The sequence below is a fragment of the Marasmius oreades genome, chromosome 1 (genome assembly GCF_018924745.1).
Source record: "Marasmius oreades isolate 03SP1 chromosome 1, whole genome shotgun sequence".
NCBI lineage: Eukaryota > Fungi > Basidiomycota > Agaricomycetes > Agaricales > Marasmiaceae > Marasmius > Marasmius oreades.
The window spans coordinates 5,041,974-5,056,565 of record NC_057323.1 but is presented as its reverse complement, the minus strand read 5'-3'; the positions used below and the strand labels follow the sequence as shown (position 1 = coordinate 5,056,565).

The 14,592-nt window shown below is 47.4% G+C and overlaps 5 protein-coding genes across 6 annotated transcripts; 3 read left to right on the top strand and 2 right to left on the bottom strand.

The window, feature by feature from the left end:
• Window positions 1–157: 157 nt before the first annotated feature.
• On the top strand, window positions 158–2,777 carry E1B28_001829 (uncharacterized protein). Its single transcript, XM_043147800.1, has 11 exons — window positions 158–251; window positions 306–461; window positions 514–810; window positions 860–897; window positions 958–1,025; window positions 1,076–1,152; window positions 1,205–1,255; window positions 1,314–1,788; window positions 1,841–2,023; window positions 2,084–2,434; window positions 2,492–2,777. The coding sequence occupies exons 2-11, from the start codon at window positions 342–344 to the stop codon at window positions 2,626–2,628; spliced, it is 1,797 nt and encodes a 598-aa protein (XP_043016514.1). The 5' UTR covers window positions 158–251; window positions 306–341; the 3' UTR covers window positions 2,629–2,777.
• Window positions 2,778–2,803: 26 nt separating this feature from the next.
• E1B28_001828 (uncharacterized protein) lies at window positions 2,804–3,893 on the bottom strand. Of its 2 annotated transcripts, XM_043147799.1 has the most exons (4): window positions 3,796–3,893; window positions 3,501–3,719; window positions 3,144–3,445; window positions 2,804–3,089 (listed from the first exon to the last, which is right to left on the bottom strand). In XM_043147799.1, exons 2-4 carry the CDS (start codon window positions 3,667–3,669, stop codon window positions 2,961–2,963), a joined length of 600 nt encoding a protein of 199 aa, XP_043016513.1. In that variant the 5' UTR covers window positions 3,670–3,719; window positions 3,796–3,893; the 3' UTR covers window positions 2,804–2,960. The 2 variants fall into 2 exon arrangements, with proteins under 2 accessions (XP_043016513.1, XP_043016512.1); XM_043147798.1 differs by having other exon boundaries at window positions 3,501–3,893.
• Window positions 3,894–4,207: 314 nt separating this feature from the next.
• On the bottom strand, window positions 4,208–6,747 carry E1B28_001827 (uncharacterized protein). The gene is made up of 10 exons (XM_043147797.1): window positions 6,486–6,747; window positions 6,327–6,421; window positions 5,603–6,278; window positions 5,519–5,553; window positions 5,299–5,465; window positions 5,208–5,243; window positions 4,880–5,150; window positions 4,691–4,822; window positions 4,542–4,628; window positions 4,208–4,475 (listed from the first exon to the last, which is right to left on the bottom strand). Exons 3-10 carry the CDS (start codon window positions 5,703–5,705, stop codon window positions 4,371–4,373), a joined length of 936 nt encoding a protein of 311 aa, XP_043016511.1. The 5' UTR covers window positions 5,706–6,278; window positions 6,327–6,421; window positions 6,486–6,747; the 3' UTR covers window positions 4,208–4,370.
• Window positions 6,748–6,779: 32 nt separating this feature from the next.
• E1B28_001826 (uncharacterized protein) lies at window positions 6,780–11,640 on the top strand. The gene is made up of 15 exons (XM_043147796.1): window positions 6,780–8,132; window positions 8,185–8,276; window positions 8,329–8,465; window positions 8,516–8,627; window positions 8,679–8,796; window positions 8,848–9,043; window positions 9,105–9,278; window positions 9,332–9,531; window positions 9,596–9,765; window positions 9,818–9,917; window positions 9,973–10,093; window positions 10,145–10,373; window positions 10,430–10,792; window positions 10,852–10,922; window positions 10,985–11,640. The coding sequence occupies exons 1-15, from the start codon at window positions 6,880–6,882 to the stop codon at window positions 11,435–11,437; spliced, it is 3,789 nt and encodes a 1,262-aa protein (XP_043016510.1). The 5' UTR covers window positions 6,780–6,879; the 3' UTR covers window positions 11,438–11,640.
• Window positions 11,641–12,708: 1,068 nt separating this feature from the next.
• Window positions 12,709–13,421, top strand: E1B28_001825 (uncharacterized protein; the record flags this gene model as incomplete). The annotated part of the gene is made up of 2 exons (XM_043147795.1): window positions 12,709–12,852; window positions 12,906–13,421. 2 exons carry the CDS (start codon window positions 12,709–12,711, stop codon window positions 13,419–13,421), a joined length of 660 nt encoding a protein of 219 aa, XP_043016509.1.
• Between the last annotated feature and the right edge of the window lie 1,171 nt (window positions 13,422–14,592).

Genomic DNA, 14,592 nt, shown 5'->3' with positions numbered 1-14,592 from the left:
TTTACATCAAAACTTTTATTTGAAAGGAGATTATTTGCACATCCTTACGGGAAGTCATCCAATTTTCAATTTACATCAAAACTTTTATTTGAAAGGAGATTATTTGCACATCCTTACGGGAAGTCATCCAATATTTCAATCACCCAGGATGAAAAGAGTTTTGTTCGGTCCGGTGACTCCGCTCCATCGAGGAACCCCACATAGTAGAGTACACCTGTTCATTTCATGACAGAACGTAATCATCACCTTCCGTTGGTACAAAAACGCTGCGTTGCCCTGAGTATGACTTACACAGCTTTCCACAGTTCTTGCTCGCGTTTTTCCGAATCCGCTGACCAGACATGTCCTTCTTTGCTGGCGTATCTAAATCCAGTCTTACATTCAACAAGTCGTCTTTCAACGCAGTCCAGGGAGATATCATCAATCATTATTATAGCGCTCACTCTGGCGATGAACAGGCGGTATTTGGGTGGCTCTATGGGTCTTCATCAGCACCTTATAATCACTTTACAGGAAGCTGGGGACTTTCGCCACATTCGACTCGGCGACGTTAAGCTTCTCAAACGTGTCTGGAGCGATGACGTCCAAATCAACGCTCGGAATCAACCCAACTCCACCTCGAGATTCAAGCCCAACAACCCTTTCAGGATACGACTTCTCAAGGCCAGCTCTATGAACTCCGTAAAAGTGACACGAAACGTCTATCATGTAGGTGTTGTAGGACACCGGGAAGAGAGATTTACTGCCACAATCTACGAGCAAGAGTCAGAGTCAGAAACGGGCGGTCGTGAGGATGATCCAGCTCGAAAGGTCAGAGACCCGTTTATATCCCCTCCACCGACAATTGATGGATCGACAGATCTGGCGGGACGATTTTCTGTCTGTCATATCTATGAGGTACTCAATCGCCGTGTCACCGCTCATCGCAGTCTGAACTCTTTTATTCCCATCACTGAGGCACCCGCACATTCCTCAGCTGTTCGGATACGGGTCGTCAAAACTACCATTTCTCGTTTTTCACGGAGGTGGGCTGTTGGGAAACAAATACGTCTCAACCCACTCACCCTTGTTCTAGGTCTTGTCAGAGGTAATGAGATCTTTGAGCGGTACATGATGGATAAGATTGTCCTTTGCTATCTGGACTACCAATCCGTGCGTTTCCTCAAATGCTGTGTTAGAACTGAACCTGATGACGCATTACCAGCGAGCTTCCTTCGAGAACCTCTACTACAGCCCTCTCAGGGACATATCCCTCGTGAGTGATCGCTTCTTCACTCAATGCAACGCTTCTGACGTTCGGCGTACCTCGTTAGGAATCTACAGATATCGGCTCATGGTGGTTTAATCCCGAAAACGACTCATTCCAGTGTGATCTAACAGTCGTCTCTCGAGCCCGGAGGTCGGATGGTGGAGAACCCGAACAGGACCATGGTGGAGGACGAGCTGGAACTGTTCCACAACCGTCTACAGGAGATTACTGTATCATCTACAGACAAACTACAGCCAACGCTGCTTCACGGAACATCATTGACCACTTCAGAAGGTTTTTACCCGATTTCATCACAGCAATATCCAGGCTCGGGCATTCACAACGATACAATGATCTGCAAATGTTGTCTACATACTCGCTAGACGGGACGTTGACGTTTGGATCGATCGTTGTTCCATCAAATAAAAAAATTGGACCTGTCGTCGGATATTTGGAGTCATACCCAGCCCCCAAATGGCGATTTTTGAAAGATAACTCGTATTGTCCCTTAGGTGCAGTGATGGCGTGTTCCTCGATTGGTGGGTGCTTCTTCCCTTCACGAATTTGTTATCTAACCGTTTCATACAATAGAAAATACCGCAGTCAGACTAACATTCAACTCTGATTGTGTCGAAAATAGGGAAGGAAAGTTACGACTTTATCTTCGCTTTGCACTCGAGTCACCACAAGAAAATCACAATCTGTATTCAACCGCATTCTTGAGTCAGGCCAACTATTTAGGAACCCAGGTTGGGTGCGTTCCGTCAGATTTTGGTAGGTTGACTGGTCTATCACACTCTTGCAGTCAAAAGTAACTCACCTCTCTCATGCCAGTATTCCTGAATTGGCTAGAAATCTCTCTCGAAGGCACCATCCCGAAGCAATCCACGGAGACCCTTTATCTCACCATTCCCCCGATACAGCCCGACGAGAACTCCCCGCATGTGAAGCTTCCGTTATCAGCTTCCTCGATGTTCTTTTGGTCTTTGTCCCCTCAAGGATACCCAAAGCTGACGGCTGCCGAAATCGAATCACGCGGTTTACAGGATATTGGAATCAAGTTCTATGTGGGGACGTCTTGGAACCCCGTTCGACATGAAGCTGTTCGACAATACCTTACCCTCGAGAATTATGACCTGTACAGCAAGGCTTATGCACAAGACCGAGGGTACCCTTTGATTGACCGTATGTTTGCGTTTATTCTGACATACTCTGGAGTCGAAATATTTTTGTCCTCGATAGTTTCCTCAGGTCTCATACCTTCTACCTCGTACAACGGAGACCGCCCGAAACGCGAAACAGCTCCGAGTCGTCGCCGACGAGTCATCATTTCAAAGACGGGGACGTTTCGGAAGGTGTCCGGAAGAAGAAGCAATTAACCGCTGAGATGAATCCAGGCGGCAAGACGTCCCGGCGGGCCAGATGCCTGAGCACTGTCCGGTTAGGAATTTGGCTGGTGTTCGGATAGAAATCTATAGAAATCAGGACCGTTCAGGCTGCCGGGGGGTCCTGGTGTGATTAACCGATAAATAATATCGACCAAGGTGACCCGTCCTTGGACCAGGATGCTCCATTACTCGCCTCTGAGTCGACGCTGCGGAGGATGACGTTTCTAGGATGGTCATTAAAGGTCAACTACAGTTGGAACAAAAGCTCTATGTAAAATCAAAATCTACAGCCTTATTAATATTAATAAGCCCAATTCCGCCGGCTACAACAATGGAACCTGGACGAAGTTGGTGTAGAAGTGAGGAGGAGGAACATCAGCGAAAGAGCTGGTCCACCTGTCGAAGATCGCCTTGTAGGTCTCATTTAAACCGGTCACCCAGCTCACAAATTGCTTGAATTGCCACCGTCAACTAGGATCAACAAGGTGGAAAAGAGTGACACTTACAGCTGGATTTCTATATCCGCTGAGCACGACATATTCATCGTTGTCGCCATACCCGTACGTACTGGAGTAAGCCTTTCCGTCCTCCAGAGTTGATTTCGCCAGGAGGAAGGAGTCGTGCTCGAGCTGAGTGCGATTCACGGAGGAAGGAATGGAAGTGATCAAGGTCTGAGTATAGAGGCCCCTGGGAGCGTCGAGGGCGAGAGACATGTTTGGCATGGTAACGAAGGTTTGGTTGATAACTCCATCAGCGGCGTGCTTCAGGAAGGGGGTCTTGAAGTCCACCTTATCGTCGTGACCGACGACTGTGACGATTGGACATCAATAAGTTTCAATGTCGGAACCCAACGATATACTCACAAAACCACTGTACAGCTTGGAGGGGAGCGCCGGAGACGTCGGTGAAGTTGAAGGAGAGGATTGGCCCAACATATGCATGGGAGACTGCCCTGCTGTGTGCCTTCTGGAAGCCCTTCGTCGTCTGAGCGAGCTTCGCGATGGTCTCATTCAGCTGGAGAGTCTGAATCATGAGCCGTGTTGGGCCCTGTGAGAGGGCTTCCGAAGTGGCCTCAGTGAGGGCTGCAAGAGCGAGACAAGTAAGAGCGAAGAAGCGCATTTCGTGTGGAGGTAGTACTGGAGTGAAGAGGACCTTTACCTTAACATTTCCGTCCTTTTTTGCTCGTTTTTAAAGCCCACCGCGAAGAGCTAGTCGGACATTCTGAGCGCGCGCGGCCCTCTGAAAACAACTCCGACTCGCAAACAGTCCCGCGTTGAATTTCACTTGGAATATTACCAATTCATGCTAGACTCAAAAAGGCGTCCCGCCCCTTTCCTTATGAAGTGTTCAGACCTACACTTCGTCATCGATTCTCGTTGAAATCCCCGAGGTCCCCAATATTCCCTCCCCGAGTCGGGGAGTCCACCGCCCAGTCATCCACCATATATATCAAATTATCCATAAAGCGTAAAAACCCTGCATGAATCTTCTTTACATAATTTATTTTTGCAAAAATTTGCAAAATTCATCCCCATGATGTTTTGGGGTTTTAGGGTTCAAATCCTTCCTCAGGTTTCCAACGTTAACTGTATCCCTCAGTTGACTTGTGTAGAGTAGGTACATCCATCTAAATAATTACTATCCTAAACCTGCTGAGACTGCCTTCACGTTAGGCTGCAAAGGTATAACCGTATAGCAAAGGTTCGGTAAAGTATCGACAGAGAAAGCTTCTCTCATTCCTTCGTTTCACTCTCCAAGAACTTCCAGAGTCGTTCACCAAGCTGAGGGTCTGCAGCTTCAGGTCGCGTCTTTCCCATTCGAGCCCATGGGATAATATACTGTTTAACAAGAAAGAAAGAGAATACATCAACGGGAATTGATGTGAATTACAGTTGATTATTCACCTTTCCATTGAAGTCAACAGTGTCTGGAGAAACCCCTGCCCATAGGAGACTAAGCGCGCCGTATGATGCAGGGGCGAAAAACCATTGCTATTCAGAGCCGATGAGCCTGACAAACTCAAAGAAAAGAATTCAACGGCGGAAACACTCACGGCAAGTTTCTGAAAGATTGGAGGAGTCGTGCGCACAATATCTGTTCTGAGGTTTCCAGGATTCAAACTTGTCGACACGATACCCTTATCAGCGTATCGCCTTGCGAGTTCGTGTGCAAGAACGACGTTGGCCTGAGAGTGGTGAGGGTAAGAAGGGTACAGCCTCTATGTACGATGTAGACCACTCACGAACTTACTGTACAAGTACGTTGTATTAACGCCAGCTTTACGTCGAGCAGCTCCATCTTTGATGGTTTCAAAGTCAATGTCGTTCGCGAATAACTGTGCAGAAGATGATGTATTGACAATCCGCGCTTTATGATCGCTTGATGATTCTGCGCCCTTGAAGAGGGGAGGAAGAAGTCGTTTTGTGAGAACATAATGGCCAATAACGTTCACTCCGAATTGCATGTCGTATCCTTGAACAGTTATGTCGTCAATCGGAGGAACCATGAGACCGCTTTGTGAACGTAGTTAGGGGGGCCAATGTCGATACAGGTACCTCGCGAAGACCCACGCATTATTGAACAGCACATGAAGCTCTTCCTCCTTTCTGGACCATTGAAAGTTTAGTATTGAGAAGGATCTGAAATGGGGTGGGTACACACGAGTTGAACTCATCTGTCGCCTTCTTCACCGAATCTAGGTCAGCAAGATCCAGTTCTAAGAAATAGGCCTCATTCCCGGTCTCTTCCTTTAGCTTTTGAATGGCCGCATCGGCCTTGTCCTTTGACCGGCTCGCCATGTAAACTTTAGCATTCTTGCTGAGTAGAACCTTATCGTTCCCGTGAGTACAAGAGGATGGCGCTAAATCAACTTCAATCCTACTTTGACCGTTTCATATCCAAGACCACTGTTTCCACCTAGCAAACAATCTAAGTAAATCACTTCCTAGGAATATCGCAAACTGACCTGTGACGATTATAACTTTGCCTGTCTGGTCTGGTATGTCTTCGACTTTGAATTTGGGTGCGGGAGGGAAAGCTTCCTTCACATATTCCCAAAGAGCAATCATGGCTCCTCAATCGCGACGGTGGGAAGAGAACAAACGGTCCCAGTCATACAGAGATCTCCGAGATGTCCTTGTCCTCGTTGCTAACACAGCCGCCAGGGTCACCCTACTCACCTTTACGTTAACTTCTCCGTGGCGGATATATGATATTCGGTGTACTGAGTTCCGTCGAATGAATCTGGCAACAGAATATTATCGAAATTCCATTCCGACGGCGACATCGAAAGCGTTCCGCGCACAGTTATAGTTGGTCATGAAGAAGACGAAGTGGAAGAGGAACCTTGGGTTGGGAAGGATGTCGATGATTGATTTTCGGATTGGTGCGAGTCGACCGGATACTAGGATAGTAACAGTAGGAGTGTTGTCCCGGCTTGAAGGAATTTTGTCGTCGTATGCGGCGGTGCAGAATACGCTAATGCATGTGTCGGGAAGATATACGCTATCATCACAATGCTCGACATGGCCGTCTGTTATCCATTTCCTCCAGTCCTTCTGGCAAAATCAAACGACTTCCGTAGTTGAACTTTACATTGAAGGGTATAGTCCTCATAAAAGTCCGACGGTACAAGACTTTCTCTGAGAACATTGATTCTAGAGTATATGCACGACCGGCTGCGCACGTACTGAGTCGCCGGATATCATCAACAATAGTAACGATCAACGTCCTCGAGTACGAAGATAGGTCAGGTATGGTAAAAATGGCCGGTGGTTTCGTTTGTCTGTTATCAAGGGTGATGTGCGCGAGTACACTCTCCATGGAGGTCACAAATGGACATTTCATACCTGCCTAATTTCTGGCACACAATCCGCATTTGAGGGTGGTGTTGTCAACCGAGAACAGTCGAATGCGCCTTCTCGATGAGTGACTTCTTGCTGTGTTGTAGGTTGAATGGAAATGCGTGTACAATTTCACCCTAGAAGATGAAACAAAGCTTGAAGGACCAACTCGTCGGAGTAGGTATGTCTGCGTAATGCACTTCCTGCCCATAGATGAAGAGAAAATTGACATGGGTTAAAGGAACAAGATGGATTCGGTCGGTAGCTGGCCGATCCGGCCAAATAGGGTAATACACCACCCTCTAATACCACCGCCAACGTTGTCAACGGCGGTCGGCATACCTTTGATCACGCCATATGTTCCGCTAGCCTCATTGTACATTGTGAGCATACTAGCATAATGAGCGCTTCAGATCCCCCACTTGGAGCCATCGTTGAAGGTCCTTTCGGCAAAGGAGTTGTTCGTTTTTCCGGGGCGACTCAGTTTAAGCCAGGCAAATGGATTGGCGTCGAGCTCTACGAAGAAAAGGGCAAGAACGATGGATCTATCGACGGTGTTGCCTATTTTACCTGTAGAATGGGCTTTGGAGTGTTCGTTAGGGCCAGTCAAATAAAGGCGGTTCTTGGCAATGAGAGGGATAGTTTACGAGCGCCAGCCCCTGGTGGTAATGGGCCAAGCACTCCTGCTCGGATAGCGCCTCGCCCTTCTTTAGGACACAAAAGAACGGGCAGCAGTTCTGGTTTGCTTCGAGCGAATTCGACTACTGTACGCACCGCTTCACCCTCATCCTCTTCAGCTCGTTCCGTCAGCCCCGCGAAACCGTCTGCGAGTCCAGCGCCGCAGTCGACACGCCTTGGAAGGCTGGGACAATCATCTCCGACAAAGAAGTCACCTTCCATATCACTGCATAAGCCAAGAGGTTCTATATCACTTCGTCAATCTCCTCTTCAGCAGGACACACCCTCCTTATCAGAGTCGCCTGTCATTTCTTCTGCTCCCAATGGTACTCGTGCACCGCGTGTCTCCTCACCACTTACGCTGTCATCTCCGCTCCAAACAACGTCCCCCAGAGCTCCCACTTCGAGACCTCCAACCTCTCTCGGCCAAGCGGTTGCGACAAACCCGCACCCGCCACCTCAGATAGCCCCTTCAGTTACAGCACCCCCTCTGAACGACACAGAACTACAGGAACTACGCGCCAAGATACGCGTCTTGGAAGCGAAACGTGCCGATGATGCACAACGCATTCGGGAGCTTGAAACGCGTCTTACAGATGCCGAGGCATTTGTAGCTTTACGACCAAAGCTACAAGCCAAGCTCAACTCCCAGCAGACTGAACTCATTGCAACTCGCCGAGAGCTCGCAGACGCTCAACAACTATCTCAGCTTGCCGAGACCAGGATACTAGATACTCAGGAACAACTTGAGATGGCGATGTTGGATAAGGAAGTCGCTGAAGAGAAAGCTGAAATAGCTGAAGCTGAGGTCGAGGACTTGAAGGAAAAATTAGCCATTGTTGAGGTCGAATTGGAGGTATTGAAAGAAGAACAGGAAGGAATAGAGGAAAGGGTGGTGAATGCGCCGGAGAAGGGGTCACTAGCATATATACAGCTCGAGAAACAAAATGAGCGGCTCAAAGAGGCTCTGATTAAGTGCGTTCACCTATGTTTCAACACCTTACTATGCTGATTATGATTATTCCAGGCTACGTGATATGACCCAGGAAACGGACCAGGATCAACGGCGCCGGATAGCGGAAATGGGGAGGGACATGGAAGGACTGGATGACCTGCAATGTAGGTATGTATCGTTTGTCTTCCTTTCCCTCCATTAACCACGCATCGGCAGCCCAATACGACTCGACCCTCATCAAACTCGCCAATGCAGAGACTCAAGTTGAAGACCTCAAGTTACAATTGGACGACGCCCTTGGGGCCGAAGATTTGCTTGTGCAGTTGACTGAGAGGAATCTCATGCTCGGAGAGGTAGGCAACCTTTCGACTTATAGTTGTTCCCTGACTGAATCTGTGCCTAGAAAATCGAAGAAATGCGAATCACTATTGAGGACCTCGAGGCGCTCAAAGAACTCAGTGATGAACTGGAAGAGAACCATATTGAAACTGAGAAACAGCTGCATGAAGATATCGGTATGCTTTCAATCAGCTTCTGTGACTCCCGATCTCATTTCTGCAAAACAGAGACCAGAGAAACTCAGATACGCGAACAACAGCATAAAATCGAGTCCCTCGAAGAGTCGTGTCAGGACTACGAGAACACAATTTCCCAGTTCAGAGATTTGGTGGTTCAGCTACAAAAGTATGCTCACTTTTCGAATGGAATCTCTATTATTGCTAAGTTGACTCCTAGTGAACTTGAATCTCTCCGCACTCGAACGCAAACGGCTCAAAACGAATCAGCAACAGCAGCATCCCAGACAGCACAGATGATGTACCTCAACTTGAAGCTTCAATCTTCAGCATCCAAGAATCAAGCTCGCAACATCGAGTTAGAGATCAAGAGAATCGAAGCCAAGGAGAGGGGTGATTTACTTTCAATCGTTCAGGTGAATACGATCGCTTTTTTCTCTGCCGAACTTCCTAAACCCATCTCCCCAACCAACATAGCCGTACCTTCCTCAACTATACCTCGAATCTGATAGCGATGCTACCAGCTGCTACCTGTATTTCCAACGTCTGGCAAGCAAAGCTGATCTCCTCAATAACACCCTTGCTCAAACCCATGGTTTACCCGATTCACTTGACGGTCCTGTGTCTGATGTGGTCGTCGGTATTTGTGATGTGAGTCAGATCCTTGCGATTTTTTCGATGCGGATTCTAACTGGATTTCGTAGATGCGCGGACGCATATCCAGTCTTTCCATACTGTGCAAACGGTTCGCTGCCATCCTGCGGAAATGCGACGTCGAAAGATTCTTGGACGTCGGAAAGATATACCAGGAGATTGCGCCATTGGAGAAGAGAATCGATATACATATCGACTTGCTGAGAAGGGATGAGTTCCGTGAGGGAGAATGTGTCAGCGATGTTGTCAAGTATGTCAAATTCTTCTTTTTCTCCTCCTGGTCGGAGAGACTGATATGGTGCGACCGAATTCAGGATAACATCTCAATTCAATCATCTCGCGGAAATCTACTTCTCAGGGTTCAAGTTTGATTTGGGCGAACGTGAACTGGGGTATCTGGCTTCGTTCGATCTGGACATAGACACATTCACTGCATCTATTGGACTTGCAAAGACATCCGTGGAAACCATCTTGAAGGAAGACGGTCAGTTTTCTTGCCAATTTTTGGTTGAAAGGAGTTTAAATTCGATATACAGATATCGTCCTAGATATGGGTGGATTCGACATTGCTCCCGAGCTATTGGAGCCTTTGAAAACGCTGCTGGACAAGAGCAAGAGTGTCAAAGCCACTTCTAGGTAACAAACGCCTACCATTGAAATGGAGAATGACGTTCTAATTTTCCTGTCGTAGGAAATTCGTGAAGCGAATCGAAGACCTCATTCAAGACTCGTCTGCTCTCAAAGAGCCCTTGATATCTCATATGGAGGGCCTGAGTAACAAATGTCAAGAGTTGGTCAACTTCGGAATCTCAGTAAGCCTGCATCTTCATCATCCCACGACCTAAACTCAATGTTGGATCTAGCTTGCGCAACAAACGTTGAAACACGTTGGAGACGCTCGAAGCGCCAAATCACCATTCCAGTTGACTACCATCGTCGGATTTGCTAAAGAACTCGCAAGCACTACGACAGGAATCAACTACAAACCCGGAACTTTGTGGTGGGAAGCGGTCGGGGATACTATTACCCAACTTGTTAAAGAGGGAGGTAAACTGTTACCTACCGCTCTTGAAGCTGAGAATGTTGTCAAGAGTGAGTGCGGTGACTTTTCTTGCCATCTTTGTTAAATAAACAACCTGGTGTTTCAGTAAACGGTACGCCACCGTGGATTTCGCGAGTCCAAGAAGTCAAAGCCAGTCTTGCTGTCAATTTGGAAGCTGAAAGAAAGGTCGCTCAGCTCAATGATGAAATTCAAGGTCTCGTGCGTAGTCTCAAGACCAAAGACCAGAACATCCAAGAGTTGGGCGTCAAGATCGAGTTGCAGGACAGACGGATGGAGGGAGCCAAGAAACAAGGGGATACTATTGTCGACCTTGAGGCCGAGCTCGCGAAAGTCAGGAAGCAGGAGAAGGCTTACGAAGACGCTATGGAACAACTTCAAGCCGATTTGGATGCCCTTGAACAAGATAATGCCAAGCTCAAGGCCGTGTCAGCCGCTCAAGAACGACAACGTACGTGAAAAACTCAATCGCATTGGGTCGTGATGTTAACTCGCTTTTTCTCTGTTCAGCGACAGGCGCACAGATAGCCGAGGCGGAACCTGTCATTGAAAACCTTGAGCAGGCGCATCTTGTGGAACTGGTAATTCGGACCATCTGGATACATTGGCCGCTTACTGATCGCAATCCTTTCCCCCTTTGTAGAACGAGAGCCTTCGAAATACTGTGCGCTTCCTGCGGACGGAGAACATGTATCTCAAAGGACACGACCTGCTTAAGGAAATTGAATCATTACCACCCCTTCCGCTAATCAATCGAATGCCCACCCCTGTATTGGACCCTTCAGGTCTTTCGGATACAGATTCTGACGAGTCCGATTCGGAAGGTCTATCCAAACCCCCGCCGCCTCCACCTACTTTAAGATCATTAGCGACTGAAACCAAGCTATTATATCGGGATGTTATTCAATTCTCTTCATCTTCCAAGGTCGTCGACCTTTCGGAAATGAATGCCAGGCGTAAAGCAGGGGGAAGGGTCTGGATACCGAAGAAGAAGATGCCAGCCCAGCAGGTTCTGGAGAGGAAGATGGCGGCCGAGAGGTTAAGTAGACGGGTGAGAGGGTTACTGGATAGAGCCAGTGGCATAGGAGGATTATGAGCGGGATTTTATGGTCAGTTCTATATCTTTCTAGATTTCTAAAGTTGTTTCTCGCTCGCTCTGTTTGGATATACCACCTCATGATAGGCTCATTGATACCATGCTTATCGCATCCTCATTATCTATATGTATGTAACTTCTCTAATTAGCATTACATGTCCTTCGTGGAGGGAAAGAGTCGAGGGATAGCTCTGATATGACCAGGCCGAGAATTCTGAGTCATATTCTTAGTAATTTACAGTACTGGTAAGTAGGGTGAAAGAACATTGTCACTGGATGCTAACTGGAATATAAAGGAGAACAACTGGAACAAAGTCTGAGATCTGAGATCTGCCAGTCAACGTTTAAACTTCAAGGGTCAACTTACAAGCGATAGTTGACTCGAGACTCAGCGAGTTGTTCCCTATCGATCTCACTCGTAACAGTAAATTCTGAGCTTCAATCTAATACGTCCCACATAATTCCTCAGCAGATTCAACGCTCCTCGTTTGAGGCTTCTCGTTCTCGAGTCTCATCCGAGGTCTTCGGTTCGAACGGCAAACGGCGGGCGTCGGCTTTACTGTACGTTAAAGCCCCTAGCCGACCTCTCTTTGTTATTCTTTTGCACCACCACCATCTTGACCTTCATATTAGCTTCATATTCCTTCAATACAGATACCCTACAGATCCATGACCTACTGTCAACGTTGCGATCGTTACTTTCCTCATTGGTCAGCCCTCTATCAACATAAACGCGACTCTGCGTACCATTGGGAGTGCGGCGATTGTAACAAAGACTTTACGAGTCGCCATGCACTAGAACAACACTGGGTTCAAAGTCCTCGTCATTCATACTGCCAGCGCTGCGAAAAGCATTTCGACGACGACGAAGAATTGGAGGATCACTATGAGAATGACCACATCAGCATTTGGGCACTTTGATGGCGCGGCTGCCCCGGGTTTTGGCGGGTTTTTGGATGGTCACACAACCGCACCACCCGACAATTCCACACAACCTCACAATCCACATATATAAATTGTACATTAATCAATAATTTTATTTATACATGAGTTTAAAATCTGCCAAAAGGATGAATGAAAAGAATTACTATAATTTAGAATGGTCTTATGGTGAGTGGTAAAGTTTAATGGTAGAGATTTGGGTGGTCAGACAGGTCCATCAATCGATTGTGAATAAACGGACTGGGGTTGCTGATGGCGTGGTTGTCGGTTGTTCCGGGTTTTCTTGGGTTGCACAACCCAAGAAAACCCGCGGCAATCAAAGTGCCAAAATGCTGATGCATTACTATTGCTCTCAATGTCGTCAGGTGTTCGTGAATCAGTACGGACTGGAGGAACACTACAGGCAGTCTGAAGCGCATTACTATTGCGCGGATTGTAAGAAACATTTCCAGTCAGAGTCGAACTTGAGATCTGTGAGTCTTTGTTTTTTGACTCCTTTGAAGCGCCAATCTAATGTGGTTCTCAGCACCGCAACTCAAAGATACACCAACCTCAAAACATTAAATGTCCTTTTGCGCCGCAATGTGACATGGCGTTCGTCTCTCGTTCCGCTCTCCTTCTCCACCTCGAAGCCGGTCGATGCCCATCTAACGCCACTCGAGAAACTGTCAATCGCGCCATTCGACAATTGGACAGAAACAACATCATCACTGATCCTTCACGTCTTATCACTGGTCCTGATGGAACATCCCAACAGATCAAGTATTCGGCCACAGAAAGAAGCTGGAACGGATACGCGTACGAATGTTACATCTGCCACGGTACCTATCCCACTTTGCGCGCATTGAACCAACACTTGGCGAGCCCTCGTCATGAGGCGAAGATTTATTTCTGCCCTCTCAGCTCGTGTGGCGTTAGATTCACGACGTTGAGTGCTCTTTGCCAGCACATCGAGAGTCAGAGATGTGGAGTTGCCAGGTTTAAAGCTGTCCAGAGTGCTTTAGACAGCTTGGTTGGCGGTATGAGGTCTTTGACAATGTAGATCTTTTGGTGTGTTTTCTTGGTCGTTAGCATTGACCGCAAAGGGTCTAAGTTCTTCAAGAATTTGAATGCAATCAGCTTAAATATCGATTTGATTTAAATCTAGTGTACCTGAATCAGAGTTGAAACAGTCGGAATCGCTCTCGCAATTCGTCCCACTAGAGCTCCCGCGACGTGGTTCTCGTCTTTGGTAGCGGGAATACTGGGTCAGTGTTAGCCAGTCGCAATGAGTGCCAGAGGCAAGTTGTACAAGAACTCGCTCCACACATGCATCAAACGTCGACTACCGTTTAGCCAACAGACATCAACGCTATTCTGAATGCGAATGCTACGCTCTGTCAAAACTCCATGGTTCCAACCTGGACCCTACAGGTCGAGGGGATCGGGTCCACCATGACCACCTTCCCAACGATCGAGGTTCATCTTGAAACATTGGGCCTGCGGGAAAGATGAACCAGTCCGGGGAAAACAAGCGGCTCAGATGCACGGGCAATGGCTTCTTGAAGGGCATGTTCTACTTCATGCGGAAGAATAAGCCAGTCGACGCATCTAGTTTGTAGCTTTTAATGCCCCGTGAAGGGGAAGAAGATTAGCCCATGCTCTATCAGTAGAAAGGGTCAGACCAAGACCAAGGAGGGGAAAAGTACAACGACGAACCTTCTTTCGTGACCTCAGTCCACCTCCTCAGAAGATGCTGAGCAACGTCAAGAACAGCTGGTTCGGTGAACATCATATGAACCTGAGATAGAAAATAGCGAGAAAATGTCAGTTAGGAAAGGGAAGGGTAACGCCAGCCAACTCGCATCTGTCACAGATTTCACTGTCTTATCCCTATCTAACATTTATCTTATCTGTGCCATGTGTTTATCTTATCTTATTGCTAGATATCCCAAATATGGAGTGGACCATTGGACTTGTTCTAGACCATTCTAGACACTTCCAGATTGTAGATCAGATCTAGGGGAATTATGTCAGATCTAGATCACACTAGCAACAGCCTTGGCAGGCTAGATGTCTAGATGTTGATCCTTGTTGCCAAGCATGCTTGAGCTATCCAGAGTACTATATATTTACTCAGTGTTACCCAGTGTTACTCAGTGTACCATATAGTTACCCAGTGTTACCCAGAGTACTATTGTTCTCTGGAATGTACCTGGGGTCTTCCAATCAGA

Coding starts and splice junctions, on each gene's coding strand:
- E1B28_001829 (XM_043147800.1), top strand. CDS start 342: ATGTCCTTCTTTGCTGGCGTATCTAAATCCAGTCTTACATTCAACAAG. Junction 898..957: donor CTGTCTGTCATATCTATGAG/GTACTCAATCGC, acceptor CCCATCACTGAG/GCACCCGCACATTCCTCAGC. Junction 2,024..2,083: donor GTGCGTTCCGTCAGATTTTG/GTAGGTTGACTG, acceptor CTCTCATGCCAG/TATTCCTGAATTGGCTAGAA.
- E1B28_001828 (XM_043147798.1), bottom strand. CDS start 3,756: ATGCGCTTCTTCGCTCTTACTTGTCTCGCTCTTGCAGCCCTCACTGAG. Junction 3,446..3,500: donor CCAAGCTGTACAGTGGTTTT/GTGAGTATATCG, acceptor CAATCGTCACAG/TCGTCGGTCACGACGATAAG. Junction 3,090..3,143: donor GCGGATATAGAAATCCAGCT/GTAAGTGTCACT, acceptor TGGCAATTCAAG/CAATTTGTGAGCTGGGTGAC.
- E1B28_001827 (XM_043147797.1), bottom strand. CDS start 5,705: ATGATTGCTCTTTGGGAATATGTGAAGGAAGCTTTCCCTCCCGCACCC. Junction 5,466..5,518: donor TTGGATATGAAACGGTCAAA/GTAGGATTGAAG, acceptor GGGAACGATAAG/GTTCTACTCAGCAAGAATGC. Junction 4,476..4,541: donor CTGTTGACTTCAATGGAAAG/GTGAATAATCAA, acceptor CTTGTTAAACAG/TATATTATCCCATGGGCTCG.
- E1B28_001826 (XM_043147796.1), top strand. CDS start 6,880: ATGAGCGCTTCAGATCCCCCACTTGGAGCCATCGTTGAAGGTCCTTTC. Junction 9,532..9,595: donor TGTGTCAGCGATGTTGTCAA/GTATGTCAAATT, acceptor GACCGAATTCAG/GATAACATCTCAATTCAATC. Junction 10,094..10,144: donor TGGTCAACTTCGGAATCTCA/GTAAGCCTGCAT, acceptor TGTTGGATCTAG/CTTGCGCAACAAACGTTGAA.